The 13,010-nt window shown below is 37.1% G+C and overlaps 1 protein-coding gene across 11 annotated transcripts in view; it reads left to right on the forward strand.

Moving 5' to 3' along the window:
- Window positions 1–13,010, forward strand: part of MAP7D3 (MAP7 domain containing 3) — a 66,269-nt gene that overhangs the window by 37,678 nt on the left and 15,581 nt on the right. For 2 of the 11 annotated variants that reach the window (XM_063432009.1, XM_063432011.1), the window contains exons 4-11: window positions 480–643; window positions 2,576–2,681; window positions 3,311–3,361; window positions 5,083–5,187; window positions 5,835–5,933; window positions 10,131–10,220; window positions 12,265–12,285; window positions 12,840–12,965. In XM_063432009.1, coding sequence (XP_063288079.1) covers window positions 480–643; window positions 2,576–2,681; window positions 3,311–3,361; window positions 5,083–5,187; window positions 5,835–5,933; window positions 10,131–10,220; window positions 12,265–12,285; window positions 12,840–12,965 — 762 coding nt within the window. The remainder of the gene's footprint in view (window positions 1–479; window positions 644–2,575; window positions 2,682–3,310; window positions 3,362–5,082; window positions 5,188–5,834; window positions 5,934–10,130; window positions 10,221–12,264; window positions 12,286–12,839; window positions 12,966–13,010) is intronic. The other 9 variants (XM_063432014.1, XM_063432015.1, XM_063432018.1 and 6 more) reach the window with 7 other exon arrangements.

Raw genomic sequence — 13,010 nt, forward strand, 5'->3', positions numbered from 1 at the left:
CTGAGCTTATCAAAAAGGCAGATCAGGGGTAGAGCTAGCACAAGCCAATCAGCATATCCTCAAAGAGATGTGTGTCTTTATTATGTTATATATAAATAAATAAAATGCATTAATGGGACATCAATAGTCTAGAATGTCCAATTGAAGTGTACTGTCCTGTTTTTTTTTTTTTAGGGGGGGGGTGGGTTTGGGTTTTGTGTTTTGGTTTTTTTTAAAGTCTGCAAATTCTATCATAACAATTACTAGTGTCACAGCACTATAAGCCAGGCTTTGTGTGCGTCAGTAATCTGTTCTTTGGTCTCATTGTACTTTCACGTTAATTAAAACCATGATGAACAAAAATAATGATTTCACATTCATTAAAACAATCCCATTTAATTATCTTTATTATTCCTATTAGTCTCTCATGAACAAATTAAACTTCCCACGCATCTGTTCCTATATATGAATTGTGTTTTTTCCCTACCTTTCCAATGTAGCTGCTAAAGAATCTCAGCTAATCGAGAAAGAAAAAAAATCAAAACTCCAGTATGAGAAACAAATGGAGGAAAAGCAACGAAAGCTGGAAGAGCAAAAACAGAAAGATGAACAGAAGAGGGCAGCTGCGGAAGAAAAGAGAAAACAAAAACTGATGGAAGAAAAGGTTTGTCTTTGCTTTCATTATACTTAAAGCTGCTAGGTCATCCCCATATCAAATGAGTATTTCATAAAAATTTAATCTTTATGAAGATATTTTGAGACAAAATAGGGACTACTTCATGTCAGTTTTTTCTTCTGTTTGACAAACGTCAGAGCTACCTTCGGTCAAGCTTGTCTTTTCCCCCCAGCCATCACCAGTTATGGCTGCAGGGAAAGAAAAAGCTCTTTCCATGAAGGATCTTGTGGAATCCTGCATAGACCTAAATGTTGCACTTTCTTGTTTGGACAAACGCTGACATCGGCTCCTGGAAGCTGAAACGCCATAGAAACATAGAATGTGACGGCAGATAAGAACCATTCGGCCCATCTAGTCTGCCCAATTTTCTAAATACTTTCATTAGTCTCTGGCCTTATCTTATAGTTAGGATAGCCTTATGCCTCTACCACTTCAGCTTGAAGGCTATTCCATGCATCCACTACCCTCTCAGTAAAGTAATACTTCCTGATATTATTTTTAAACCTTTGTCCCTCTAATTTAAGACTATGTCCTCTTGTTGTGGTAGTTTTTATTCTTTTAAATATAGTCTCCTCCCTTACTGTGTTGATTCCCTTTATGTATTTAAATGTTTCTATCATATCCCCCCTGTCTCGTCTTTCCTCCAAGCTATACATGTTAAGATCCTTTAACCTTTCCTGGTAAGTTTTATCCTGCAATTCATGAACCAGTTTAGTAGCCCTTCTCTGAACTCTCTCTAAGGTATCAATATCCTTCTGAAGATATGGTCTCCAGTACTGTGTACAGTACTCCAAGTGAGGTCTCACCAGTGTTCTGTACAATGGCATGAGCACTTCCCTCTTTCTACTGCTAATACCTCTCCCTATACAACCAAGCATTCTGCTAGCATTTCCTGCTGCTCTATTACATTGTCTGCCTACCTTTAAGTCCTCAGAAATAATCACCCCTAAATCCCTTTCCTCAGATGTTGAGGTTAGGACTCTATCAAATATTCTGTACTCTGCCCTTGGGTTTTTACGTGGAAGATGCATTATCTTGCACTTATCCACATTAAATGTCAGTTGCCACAACTCTGACCATTTTTCTAGTTTACCTAAATCATTAGCCATTTGGCTTATCCCTCCTGGAACATCAACCCTGTTACATATCTTGGTATCATCAGCAAAAATACATTTTACCATCAAGACCTTCTGCAATATCACTAATAAAAATATTAAAGAGACTAATAAAAATATTAAAGAGGACTGGACAGAAAAGGAAGGTGGCACCAACAAGGGACAGGTTCAGAAAGTAAAACCTACCTTTCCCCGCCTCCCATGGCCAATGGACCCCAGCGGCAGTGTCCCCGTCGAGAGTCCTTGCAAATTATGCAAAGACCCGAGACGGTGACAGAGCCGCTTTAATAATCGCTTATATATAAGTAGTCCTATATAACATGTCTGCTATGCATAGCAGAAGTTCCCATGAAGCACCCTGATGTATCCTGCCCATTCTGTCCCAAAGCCAAAGTATTTTAGAACATCGTACAAAGGGTGTAGTGTAAGGAGCATACAGAACTTGCGACTTCCTAAGATATTGCTTATGGCCATAGTAAAATGGTACTACAATACCAAATTTGACAACTAGCTAGTACCATGTACAGCATAGTTTTAGAATGCTCACTGCAAGCTTTATATAACACAAAATGTAAGGGTTAATATTTTTTTTTTTTTTTTTTATCTGTTCTTATAATATATCCAGTAGTAGTACATGTAATCTAGAATATGGGTTGGCCATAGCACTGTTTTGTGTTTTATGGTGTTTATTAAATTATGCTAAGTTTCTTATGCATGCATTTATTATGGTTTACTCTACATAGACAGAAATGTAAGATTTCTCTTACAGTAATAATTTGATATAGCAAACAATTGTTAATTCTAGGAACGCAGAGAAGCAAATGTACGACGTACCCAGGAGAGAAGTAGCCAGTTGGACAATCGGCAAAAGAGGTGGTCCTGGGGTGGATCGGTAGATGGAGACAAACCAGGTAATCTTTTCAATATTACATGTTTGCTTATTTCCAAAAGAAAACAAATCTCAAAAAATGATCAATCTCATGTTATAATAGCTTAAGACAAAACTCATAAACGTGTATTCCTGACACTATCGTGTTAAAAAAAACTATTTAGGTCACCCGCACCCAGTTAAAAAGGGTGAAAACTACTTTTATTCCAGCTCCGCACATGTCTCCTCGTTGCTGGCTACTCCCTCGATCCGCCTCTTTGGCTGAGATTATCAAAATTGGGGCTATTGCTGGGCCTTGAGGACCAGTGTGGGAATCACTGGTCTTAATTCTGGTTGTCTGCTCACTACAGCTCAATATCTAGTGAATAAAGCACTTTGTGTACTGTATACATTGTCTACATCAAGATAAGACTGAGAAAACATTTTCCCCCACAATCTCTATTTTTTACTTTGTCAAAACATATTGCATGTGCATACAGAGAGATTCCCTGTACTTTCTACACAGACCACCAATTATACCCAGTTGAATGGTATGTCCAAGCAAACAAAAAAAAAATGTTGTACTGTTGTAAGTAAGCACACCGTTTCTAAGACCTCAACCTAAGGTGCCCAAATATTTTCTTGCTACATTTAAATTTTGTTCTTGCATAGGTACACCTTGTGCTACAGAACCACAGCCTGAAGAGAAAAGTGGATCTGGCGGTATTTGTTTACTAGAGTGTTTACTGTCCTGTGTGCTTATTTGCTAACCCCTTTTTTGTTAAACTTTTAACAATTTGCATCTTGGGTACACAAGGATTGGCTTTGATTTGTTGCTGAACAGCATAGGTTGTATCTGTACAGTGTTTGGACAGGTTCTGTCAGTAACACTGTTTATTGGTGTGAAATGTGCATTGGGAGTGCAAATTCATTTACACATGAAGCTATTGCCAATATGCTCTGCATGAGCCTGCTATCACTTTTCCCATGATGCTCTGACATCATGCTCCCATTCATTTCTCGCCCATGTGGATTTGATAGCTATGTACACACAAATCACGGGACATTAATGAGTGATAGGATATGTGAAATAACAGATATTTTATACAAAACAATTATCACAATGTATAACTAACTTTAAAAACCATTATTATTATTATTATTTTTTTATTTTTTTAAGTGTGTGTATTTCTCAATACAGAATTCCACACTTCTTTATCCTGTAAATGGGTGCTGCCATCTTAGTGCCCTCAGCCCCTCATTGTTATAAGGTCTGTTCTTTGCTCCCAGCAGGGGACACAGAGAAAGGATACAGTAGAGGAGATATGAACCAATGTTTCTATTTTTCCTGCTCATGTGCAATGTTTGCCCTTGCTTGGCCTTTTCTGAGCTGGATTGTGATGTAATCATATTATCCAGTGGTGTAAATACCCAGAAGTGTCAGTTCCCCTTTAATGGTTATGTTCAACTGTTTTATAAAGGTTTCCAATTTTGTTTAAGTTTGTTATTGTGACACCACTTTGGTACATAAGATATAGGAAATAAATCCATGCACACACAGCACATTTTACATGTAGCCGTATTGTTCTCGGCCCAACCGTTCCACAGTATTCGTAAATCCTAATATAGTAGATGTATTTGTTAATCTGCCTTACTTACAGCCTGTAGTTCTCACTATTGAATTATGTGTATTTCTGAGAATATACGTTTTAATATTTTGAATAATATTCCTGTCCCATTTTGTTAGTTGGTTTTACAACGTAGTAGGAGTATATAATATTATGTTTGGACATTTTAGCAGCAGGAAGCCACTTCCCTATGGTGTTCTGGTTTGTTTATGTGACCCCTGGGATTGGCAGCTTGTAGCTCTACAGCTGTTGTTGAGTTTCAACTCCCATGATCCTCTTTTAAACTCGTTGTTAACCTTAGTAAGCATAGTTTAAATGCATATTTCCTCCCCTCCCAAGTTTTTACTAATGGGTCTTTTTGTAAATTATGTTCAGTGTCTTTTCAATCCTTGTGTCTCATAATCTTCTTTTATGCAGTTTCTGCCACTAATAAAGCCTTAGTTACATATACAAATCTTCGTTCCGTTGTTTTCCAATTAAAGATGTTATGGTCGTTACCTGATTCCTATCTATTTCAATTTGTTGTGTTTTTTTTCTTTTTTCTCAAGTCATATTCTAATTATTGTCAATACTCCCTGCATGGATGCATGTGTATTTTTAACACACACTTGCTTCTATACAACATGTAAAAAATGACTGTAGATGATCTTTTATAACTTACAAATGTACGTTCTGCTTTTGTCTAACACTATCGTCTTAAAGCACAAAAACTGTCCACTGAAAAAAAGACTTTAAAAAGTTCAATACATAGAAATGTAAATTTGTATAATGTAAGATTTCGTTTTTTTTTTCTTTCATATGTCCTGATATCTGCAGTCAGCAAACTTTCTTCTTCAGCAACCAATCTGAAGAATACAGATACTGCCATTCACAAACGTTTTTCATCCTCCTCTGCAACCCTTCAGAGCTCTTCTGAAAAAGGTGAATATATTTATCGATTGAAGTTATTTACCTGATTTTACTTGAAATCTTTAGGTGCGTCTGTCGAGGGAGATATGCATTGTCAATGCTTGAGGACACTTCCCTACTGACTGCCTTCACTGCTAGTAAATAAACATCAGAAAGTCCTCTGCAATCATAAGAAACGCTTGCTAGGCATTAACACAGGATGCAGAGAACTGCTTGGGGGAGTCTTGATCTTCTCTGTCACTCAGTATTATTTGATTTACACCCTGCTAGCATACAATGCTAAATATTGATTGTACCTTTTATAGCATACTTGATTTGTAATGTTGTTTAATGCTGTTTAAGACTAGCATTAGCACAAGTGCACTTTAGGAAAAGAAAAAGCTTTACCACTGCCCTCTGCTGACTGTGTGTTAAACTGTTGATCACCAGCATGAGACTTGGTGACATCATCGAAACAAACAGGAAACAGAACCCTCTCTCTGTATGGGATAAGTTCACAGGAAAATGTAATTGGTCAGCAGCTTTACCTGTTCATTAACTGTAAAGTTATATTTCTTTTTAAGCATTAACAATACTTTATATCTTTGTAGTTATTTTCCATTTTACCTGCACTATCTTTGTTTGAAGCTTTTAAATGCAACAATTCTGCACTTTTCCAGGTGTCAAACAGAGAAGTTCATCACTAAGCAGACTGAGTAACAAAAATCCTTCCAATTCTCAAACCTTCTCGTCTAGGGTTTCCAGCTTGGAAAAGAAAGGTGCAGAATGCTGATGATTTCTATATTTGTCTTTCTGTTTTTGTTTTGTTTGTATTCCATAAAATGAAAATATAAAGTGGCTACGTCACTACAAATTTTCTCTTCATAAATCCATTAAAAATACTCAGTATTTAATATTGTAGCTAAAATGCTATGGCAACTATAGCTGTAATTGCAACATCATATGGCTATTTTTATTCAAGTCAACATTCTAAAAATGTAGTATTTGATGCTGAGGGCCAACAGGAAGTCTGGGTTGGTACAAATATTATAAAATATGTTTGTATAGTCAAAAAAGAACTTTGAAAATTATCATCATATTGACAGTTTTTTTTATGGGGGGTTAAAACCATTTGTGATATTAGCCACCTTAAACCAATGACCATGAAAGAGACACGCCTGACTGCAGTTGTTTCCCATCCCTTTTAATTCAGTATAGAAAAAAAAAGTGCTTAAATGTTAAAGAAAATGAAAAAAAAAAAAAATGCCTCTGAATGTCCACAGTTTATTGCAGATCACAGGAAATTAGTGTTTTCAACACACCCTTATTCTCCCATTGTTTTTGAGCAAACGTTGAGCATATACAAGCACTTGAGTAACTCTTGCCCTTGCTTCCAGACAGGAACAGGAAGGTACTTCAAAGTAAATAAAGAGTCCAATGACTAGTACAGTACATAAGTGGAAGCTTTAGAATCTTAAAAGTTATCATTCAACCACTGATTGTGTTATTACACTCCTACCACAAAGCAAAAAATTAGCATAATCTCTTTAATTGATATTAACACTTGGTTATGCTGTAAACAAACGAGAGTCTGTTTGTACAGTTAAATGAGTGTGTGAATTTTATGAAAAATGTCTGTTTTATTTTATATTATTTTACCTAAAAATATATTGCAGCACTTAAAATACATCAATGCACTGCAGCACTATCAGAATGACTTTCTTTGAATACTTTCCCTATTTATTTGAATCTTTGACCAAGGCTTCCAATAATTAGCATAAACATTTTTAAATTCTCCCTCTTGTCCCTACTCGCCGTGCCAGTGGCTGCTCATGTTGTAAAAAAAAAAAAAAAAAAAGACCCCTATATCCAATAAAGGGGAACCTAGCCTAAGTCCCCTTTGCCCGCATGGTGGGGCACCTTTTAAAATAATTAACAAGGGGAGGGAGAAGGGCACAGTGTCCCCCTCCATCTCCCACCTGTGCCTCACAAGTGAGTGCAATTGAACTAAACAGGCCCCATAGCCACCACCAATTACCATCTGGTAGGGGCCCTAAATAACACAAATACCTAGGGAGTGTGTGGGGGGGGGGGGGGGGATAAGTAATCTTCATGCAGGAAGGTTTCCACCGCACGATCACACCAAACGTACCTTTTCCCAATCACTTCCTCTTTTCTTCTGCTTTCAGAATCTGTTCTTTTCTTTATTTCTGATCTAGCTCTCTTTAAAATATAAGATAAATAGGGACTATAAATTGGCAATCCCAGAAGTATTAGGGAGCTATCACATAACTTTACTTATACTAAGAAAAAAACTACTTTGGTATTTGTAAATAAATAATGGAGGTTCAATTCTCCCTCTTGCCCCTACTCGCTGTGCTGCTAGTAGGGGCATGTATACTAAACAATGAGCAGCCAGTGTTGCCAGTGCTGCTTACTGTTGCAAAAAAAATAAGACACCCCCCTCCCTCATCCATAAAGGGGAATGAACCTGACACAGGTCCCCCATGGTGGGGCACCACTTAATCTAATTAACTGGGATTGTGGGGGTAACAAGGTCCCCACTTAGGGCGCCTGCCGCTAATGTGCCAAGTACGTGCAATTTGGCTTAGTGCACTCTGATTAGTTGGGTTAAATGGCCACATTTCTAACTTGAATAGCTGCAAAAGCAAGATATTCACCATTTGTTTTTGTTTTTTTATTTACAGCACCTGTATGGCAACTAGTATTTCATATATAATTAAAACAACAGGAAATATGGTGATTGCGCACACGGTAGATGATATCCTTGTATTAAATGAGATCCCTAGCTTCTGTAGGTATAAAAAAACATCATAGGGTAATACATCTCAATATAAATACAATAATATAAAACTTGAAAAACTCACAATATTTAGAGCCTTTCTGAGTTGGCTCTAAACTTTAGAGGCAGGTACATCAATCAGATGTGGGTTTGAGTATATGGGTCCCTTGGAAAACGTCTGGGGTCTTCTTTCTTATAAAAGTCAGGAACCAGGTTGCAAAATGGATAAAAGGTAAGTACTTTTATTGAAACAAAATAAAATAAAGCACAACGCGTTTTGACCTAATGCAATAGGTCTTCCTCAGGTGCATAACATAACCAGTGCCACAACCTTCTTATATAGTATACATAATAAATAAAATTACATTACAAACATTAACAGCTGTAGAATTGATGGTCCGTCCTCTTTGCCATATATGGAGTGTTTCCAGCAATCATCTAAATTTGTCCGCCTCTTCCAAGATGTCCACCGTGCCATTATCCTCTATGGAGGTACATATGACCTTCCAAAGATGGCCGCGCGTCTTCGCCGTCTCGCTAGAAATTGTCACTTCCGGTTTTGTCCGGCTCAGATCACGTGGTTAGAGAGGGCGTGGACATGTAGATTTGTATGTCTCTCATACGGCCATATCATAAAGTGAACACAATCATAGTGTTCCCATAGGAACAGAGTCCGTTTTTCATCCAATTAAAAACATTGGATGAAAAACGGACTCTGTTCCTATGGGAACACTATGATTGTGTTCACTTTATGATATGGCCGTATGAGAGACATACAAACCAACATGTCCACGCCCTCTCTAACCACGTGATCTGAGCCGGACAAAACCGGAAGTGACCATTTCTAGCGAGACGGCGAAGATGCGCGGCCATCTTTGGAAGGTCATATGTACCTCCATAGAGGATAATGGCACGGTGGACATCTTGGAAGAGGCAGACAAATTTAGATGATTGCTGGAAACACTCCATATATGGCAAAGAGGACGGACCATCAAGTCCACAGCCGTTAATGTTTGTAATGTAATTTTATTTATTATGTATACTATATAAGAAAGTTGTGGCACTGGTTATGTTATGCACCTGAGGAAGACCTATTGCATTAGGTCGAAACGCGTTGTGCTTTATTCTTATTTTGTTTCAATAAAAGTACTTACCGTTTATCCATTTGGCAACCTGGTTCCTGACTTTTATGAGAGAGAAGACCCCAGACATTTCCAAGGGACCCAAATACTGAAACCCACATCTGATTGATGTACCTGCCTCTAAAGTTTAGAGCCAACTCAGAAAGGCTCTAAATATTGTGAGTTTTTCCAAGTTTTATATTATTGTATTTATATTGAGATGTATTACCCTATGATGGTTATTTTTGTACCTACAGAACCTTGGGATCTCATTTAATACAAGGATATCCTCTACCGTGTGCGTAATCACCATATTTCCTGTTGTTTTATTTCTGTATGTAAGTGTTATCTAGTGACTATACACTTTGGTGATTTTCTGTATGCTGCACTGGTTTTATATATGATATTTTAATAGTCTTAGCGCCATCTTTTATCTCTGTTTTTTACTTAGTATTTCATATATAAGACATATATGACAACTTTTATTGCCATATTTAATTTTTATGTAAAATGTTACTAGGTTAAGTATAGTTTACATATTTACATACTTTTTTCCTTTTTTTTTTTTTTTTTTTACATAGAAACATAGAATGTGACAGCAGATAAGAACCATTCGTCCCATCTAGACTGCCCAATTATTTTTTAAATACTTTCATTAGTCCCTGGCCTTATCTTATAGTTAGGATTGCCTTATGCATATCCCATGCAAGCTTAAATTCCTTTACTGTGTTAACCTCTACCACTTCGCCTGTGCTTTCTTTGCTCAAAAAAGTAGTGTAATTCCCAAGTAGTTTGTGTTTGTTAAAATAAATTGTTTAAAAAAAATATATATATATTTACACCAATAACTAAACGAATTACCCCAAGTGCTTTTTTTCTGATAGAGTATGCTTTGGAATACAGGTTTAGTTTACAGTGTAATTCTTGTAAAGCTCCAACATGGCTATTAACACATTGCTCTGCCTAACCGTGTGTTGCAATACTGTTAATTGTGATGTGTTCTAGTGCAATTCTCAATTTGCTATACTGTATCCTGTTGGTTTGGTATTTAGGTTCAGCAGACCAGAAGCGAAGCTCATCGCTGAATAGACTGAATAATAAACCTGCACATCTAGAGGGTGTGAAAAAGGAAGACAAAGCAGGTGTCTTTTTAAGTTGTGCTTTGTATGCTTACCCAGAGTCTTATTTCTATTGCTGCCAATAACAAACTTACCTGAGTAACACTTTGTTCTTTCTGTAAATGTATACTCTCACGTAGTCCTGCATAACTCATGCCAATCTGTCCAAATGAGAAGGAATATTTTAATAACACAATGAGATTTAATTTGCCTTAAAGGAGTACTCTAAGCACTGTAACCTCTACAGTCCTCTGAAGTGGTCATTGTACCAGTTTTTCAACTACAGGGTTCAAACTGGAAGGCGGTGATGGATGACTCCAAGAGGAGGACAGATGTTTTTCTCCATATAAACCGAGAATAGGGTTGTTCACTAAAATGTGAATTGTTTTGAGAATTGTAATTTTCACTTTGTATTTACACTTTAGTGAATAAAACACAAATATTAACTGGAATTCCAGAGCTATGTAGGAGAAGCTTTCTTATATTTCCCTTTCGCAAATTTATTTTGTGGAAAAAGATCAGATGATATTTTGGGTAATATGGAAAGCTGAAGTGAGCAAACTTTTCATTTAGTTTGTAAGTAGCAGATAACTTGTTATTAACTAGGGATGAAAAGTCCTATTTCATTGAAAATACATAGGAAGTACAACATTTCCTTAAGAGAGAAATAGGTGTGTGTATTGTAGGGATAATTGTGTGACAAATTATAGTGTGTGTGTGTGTATCTATATAAATATATGTATGTGTGTATGTGTGTGTATGTATATATATATATGTATATATGTATATATATATATGTGTGTGTGTATATATACACACACACACTATATGGACAAAAGTAGTGGGACACCTGACCATATCACCAACAGGAACTTTTATGATATTGCATTCTAAATACATAGACATGAATATGTAGTTGGTCCTCACTTTGCAGCTATAACAGCTTTCACTCTTCTGGGAAGCTTTTCACAATATTTTGGGGGTGTTTCAGGGGGAATATTTGCCCATTCATGCTGTAGAGCATTTGTGAGGTCAGGCAAGATGTTGGACGAGATGGTCTGGCTCACAATCTCAGTTTTAGATCATCCCAAAGGTGTTCGATGGGGTTGAGGTCATTGCTCTGTGCAGGCCAGTCAAGTTCTTCCACACTTAAGTCATCCATCCATGTCTTTATGGGCCTTGCATTGTGCACTGGGGCACAGTCATGCTTGAATAGAAAAGGGCCTTCCCCAAACTGTTCCCAGTTGTCCAAACGTCTGGATATGCAGAGGCATTAAGATTCCCCTTCCCTGGAAGTAGTGAGCCTACCCCAACCTCTGAAAAACAGCCCCATACCATTATCTCTCCTCCACCAAAGCTTACAGTTGACATAATGCAGTCAGTCAGATAATGTTCCCCTGGCATTTGTCAAACCCAGACTCGCCCATCAGACTGCAAGCAGAGAAGCGTGACTGGTCACTCTACAGAACACATTTCCACTGCTCCAGAGTCTGCATCCTTTACACAACTCGATCTTGCCATTTTACTTGATGTGAGGCTTGCATGCAGCTGCTTGGACATGGGAATCCATTCCATAGAACTCCTCCCATACAGTGTTTGTGCTGATGTTAATGCCAGTAGAGCGTTGGCTACATTTACGCACCATGTGCCTCAGCACCCGGTGACCATGCTCTATGACTTTATGTGGTCTTCCGCTTCATGGCTGAGTTGTTGCTGTCCCTATAGCTTCCACTTTCCAGTAATACCACTTGCAGTTAACCATGAAATATCTAGCAGAGATAAAATTTCACAAACGTATTACAAAGGTCCTATCACAGTACCACGCTTGATTTTATTAAGATCTTCAGAACGACCTATTTTTATCACAAATGTTTGTAAATGCATGTGCTTTATTTTATACACCTGTGGCAATGGGTCTGATTTAAACGCCTGAATACAATAATTAAAAGGTGTGTCCCAGTACTTTTATCGATATAATGCGCGTGTGTGTGTGCAGTAGACTATGAATTTAATAAGAAGTAGTTAGTCATTTTCTGCTCTTCGCAGCCTAAATTATCTTTTCATTTAGAAACATTTGAGTGGACATATGGTAACTATAAATAATTTTCCAGAATGGCTGTGTTGCACTTTAGTGTTTTGTTATGTCCCAAACTAATATTTGCTTTATTTTTATTTTTTTAATACATTGATTAGTAAAATAATATCGTAATATTGCATTTCCCTGCAACTCTTAAAATCAGATCTTTCCTTTCAGCTACCTCCTGGCAAGCGTGCACATGTTTATTAATATGGTCTTTTTATGCATGTTCAATTAGCACTGAAATTATTTTTGTCAAGTGTTACTAACCAGCATCTCAGTTTGCAGCTTTGAATAACGTGAAATGTTTTTCTGACAAATAATTCATATTTTCATTCAGCCTTTTGCTCTAAATATCTAAATGTCCTCACTAAAAACAATGCTTCTTTATTAATTCTAATACTCGGTTTATTTTAATATTCTTCTCTAAGGTTTCTTAATTCTTATCACTTAATGGTGTTTGGGCACATTTGCTATTCTTTGTCTGTTTTAACAATTTTTTTATTTTTTTTATTTATTACATTTGTATATTTTGTTGACAAATCCCATTTGGTTTGTTCATTTAGCTCATCGCCCCCAGGGCAGTCCTTTGGACAGTAATATAATCAGTCGCCTCCTCGCCCCCACTCAGTCCTCCATAGCTAGGAGTAAGAGTGCAGCCACATTATCAGCTGATGGAAAGGATTCTCCAGGTAACAGTCAGAGCCTGAAAATGTGACTTGCACTGCCTCAGTCCA

The sequence above is a fragment of the Pelobates fuscus genome, chromosome 9 (genome assembly GCF_036172605.1).
Source record: "Pelobates fuscus isolate aPelFus1 chromosome 9, aPelFus1.pri, whole genome shotgun sequence".
Taxonomy (NCBI): domain Eukaryota; kingdom Metazoa; phylum Chordata; class Amphibia; order Anura; family Pelobatidae; genus Pelobates; species Pelobates fuscus.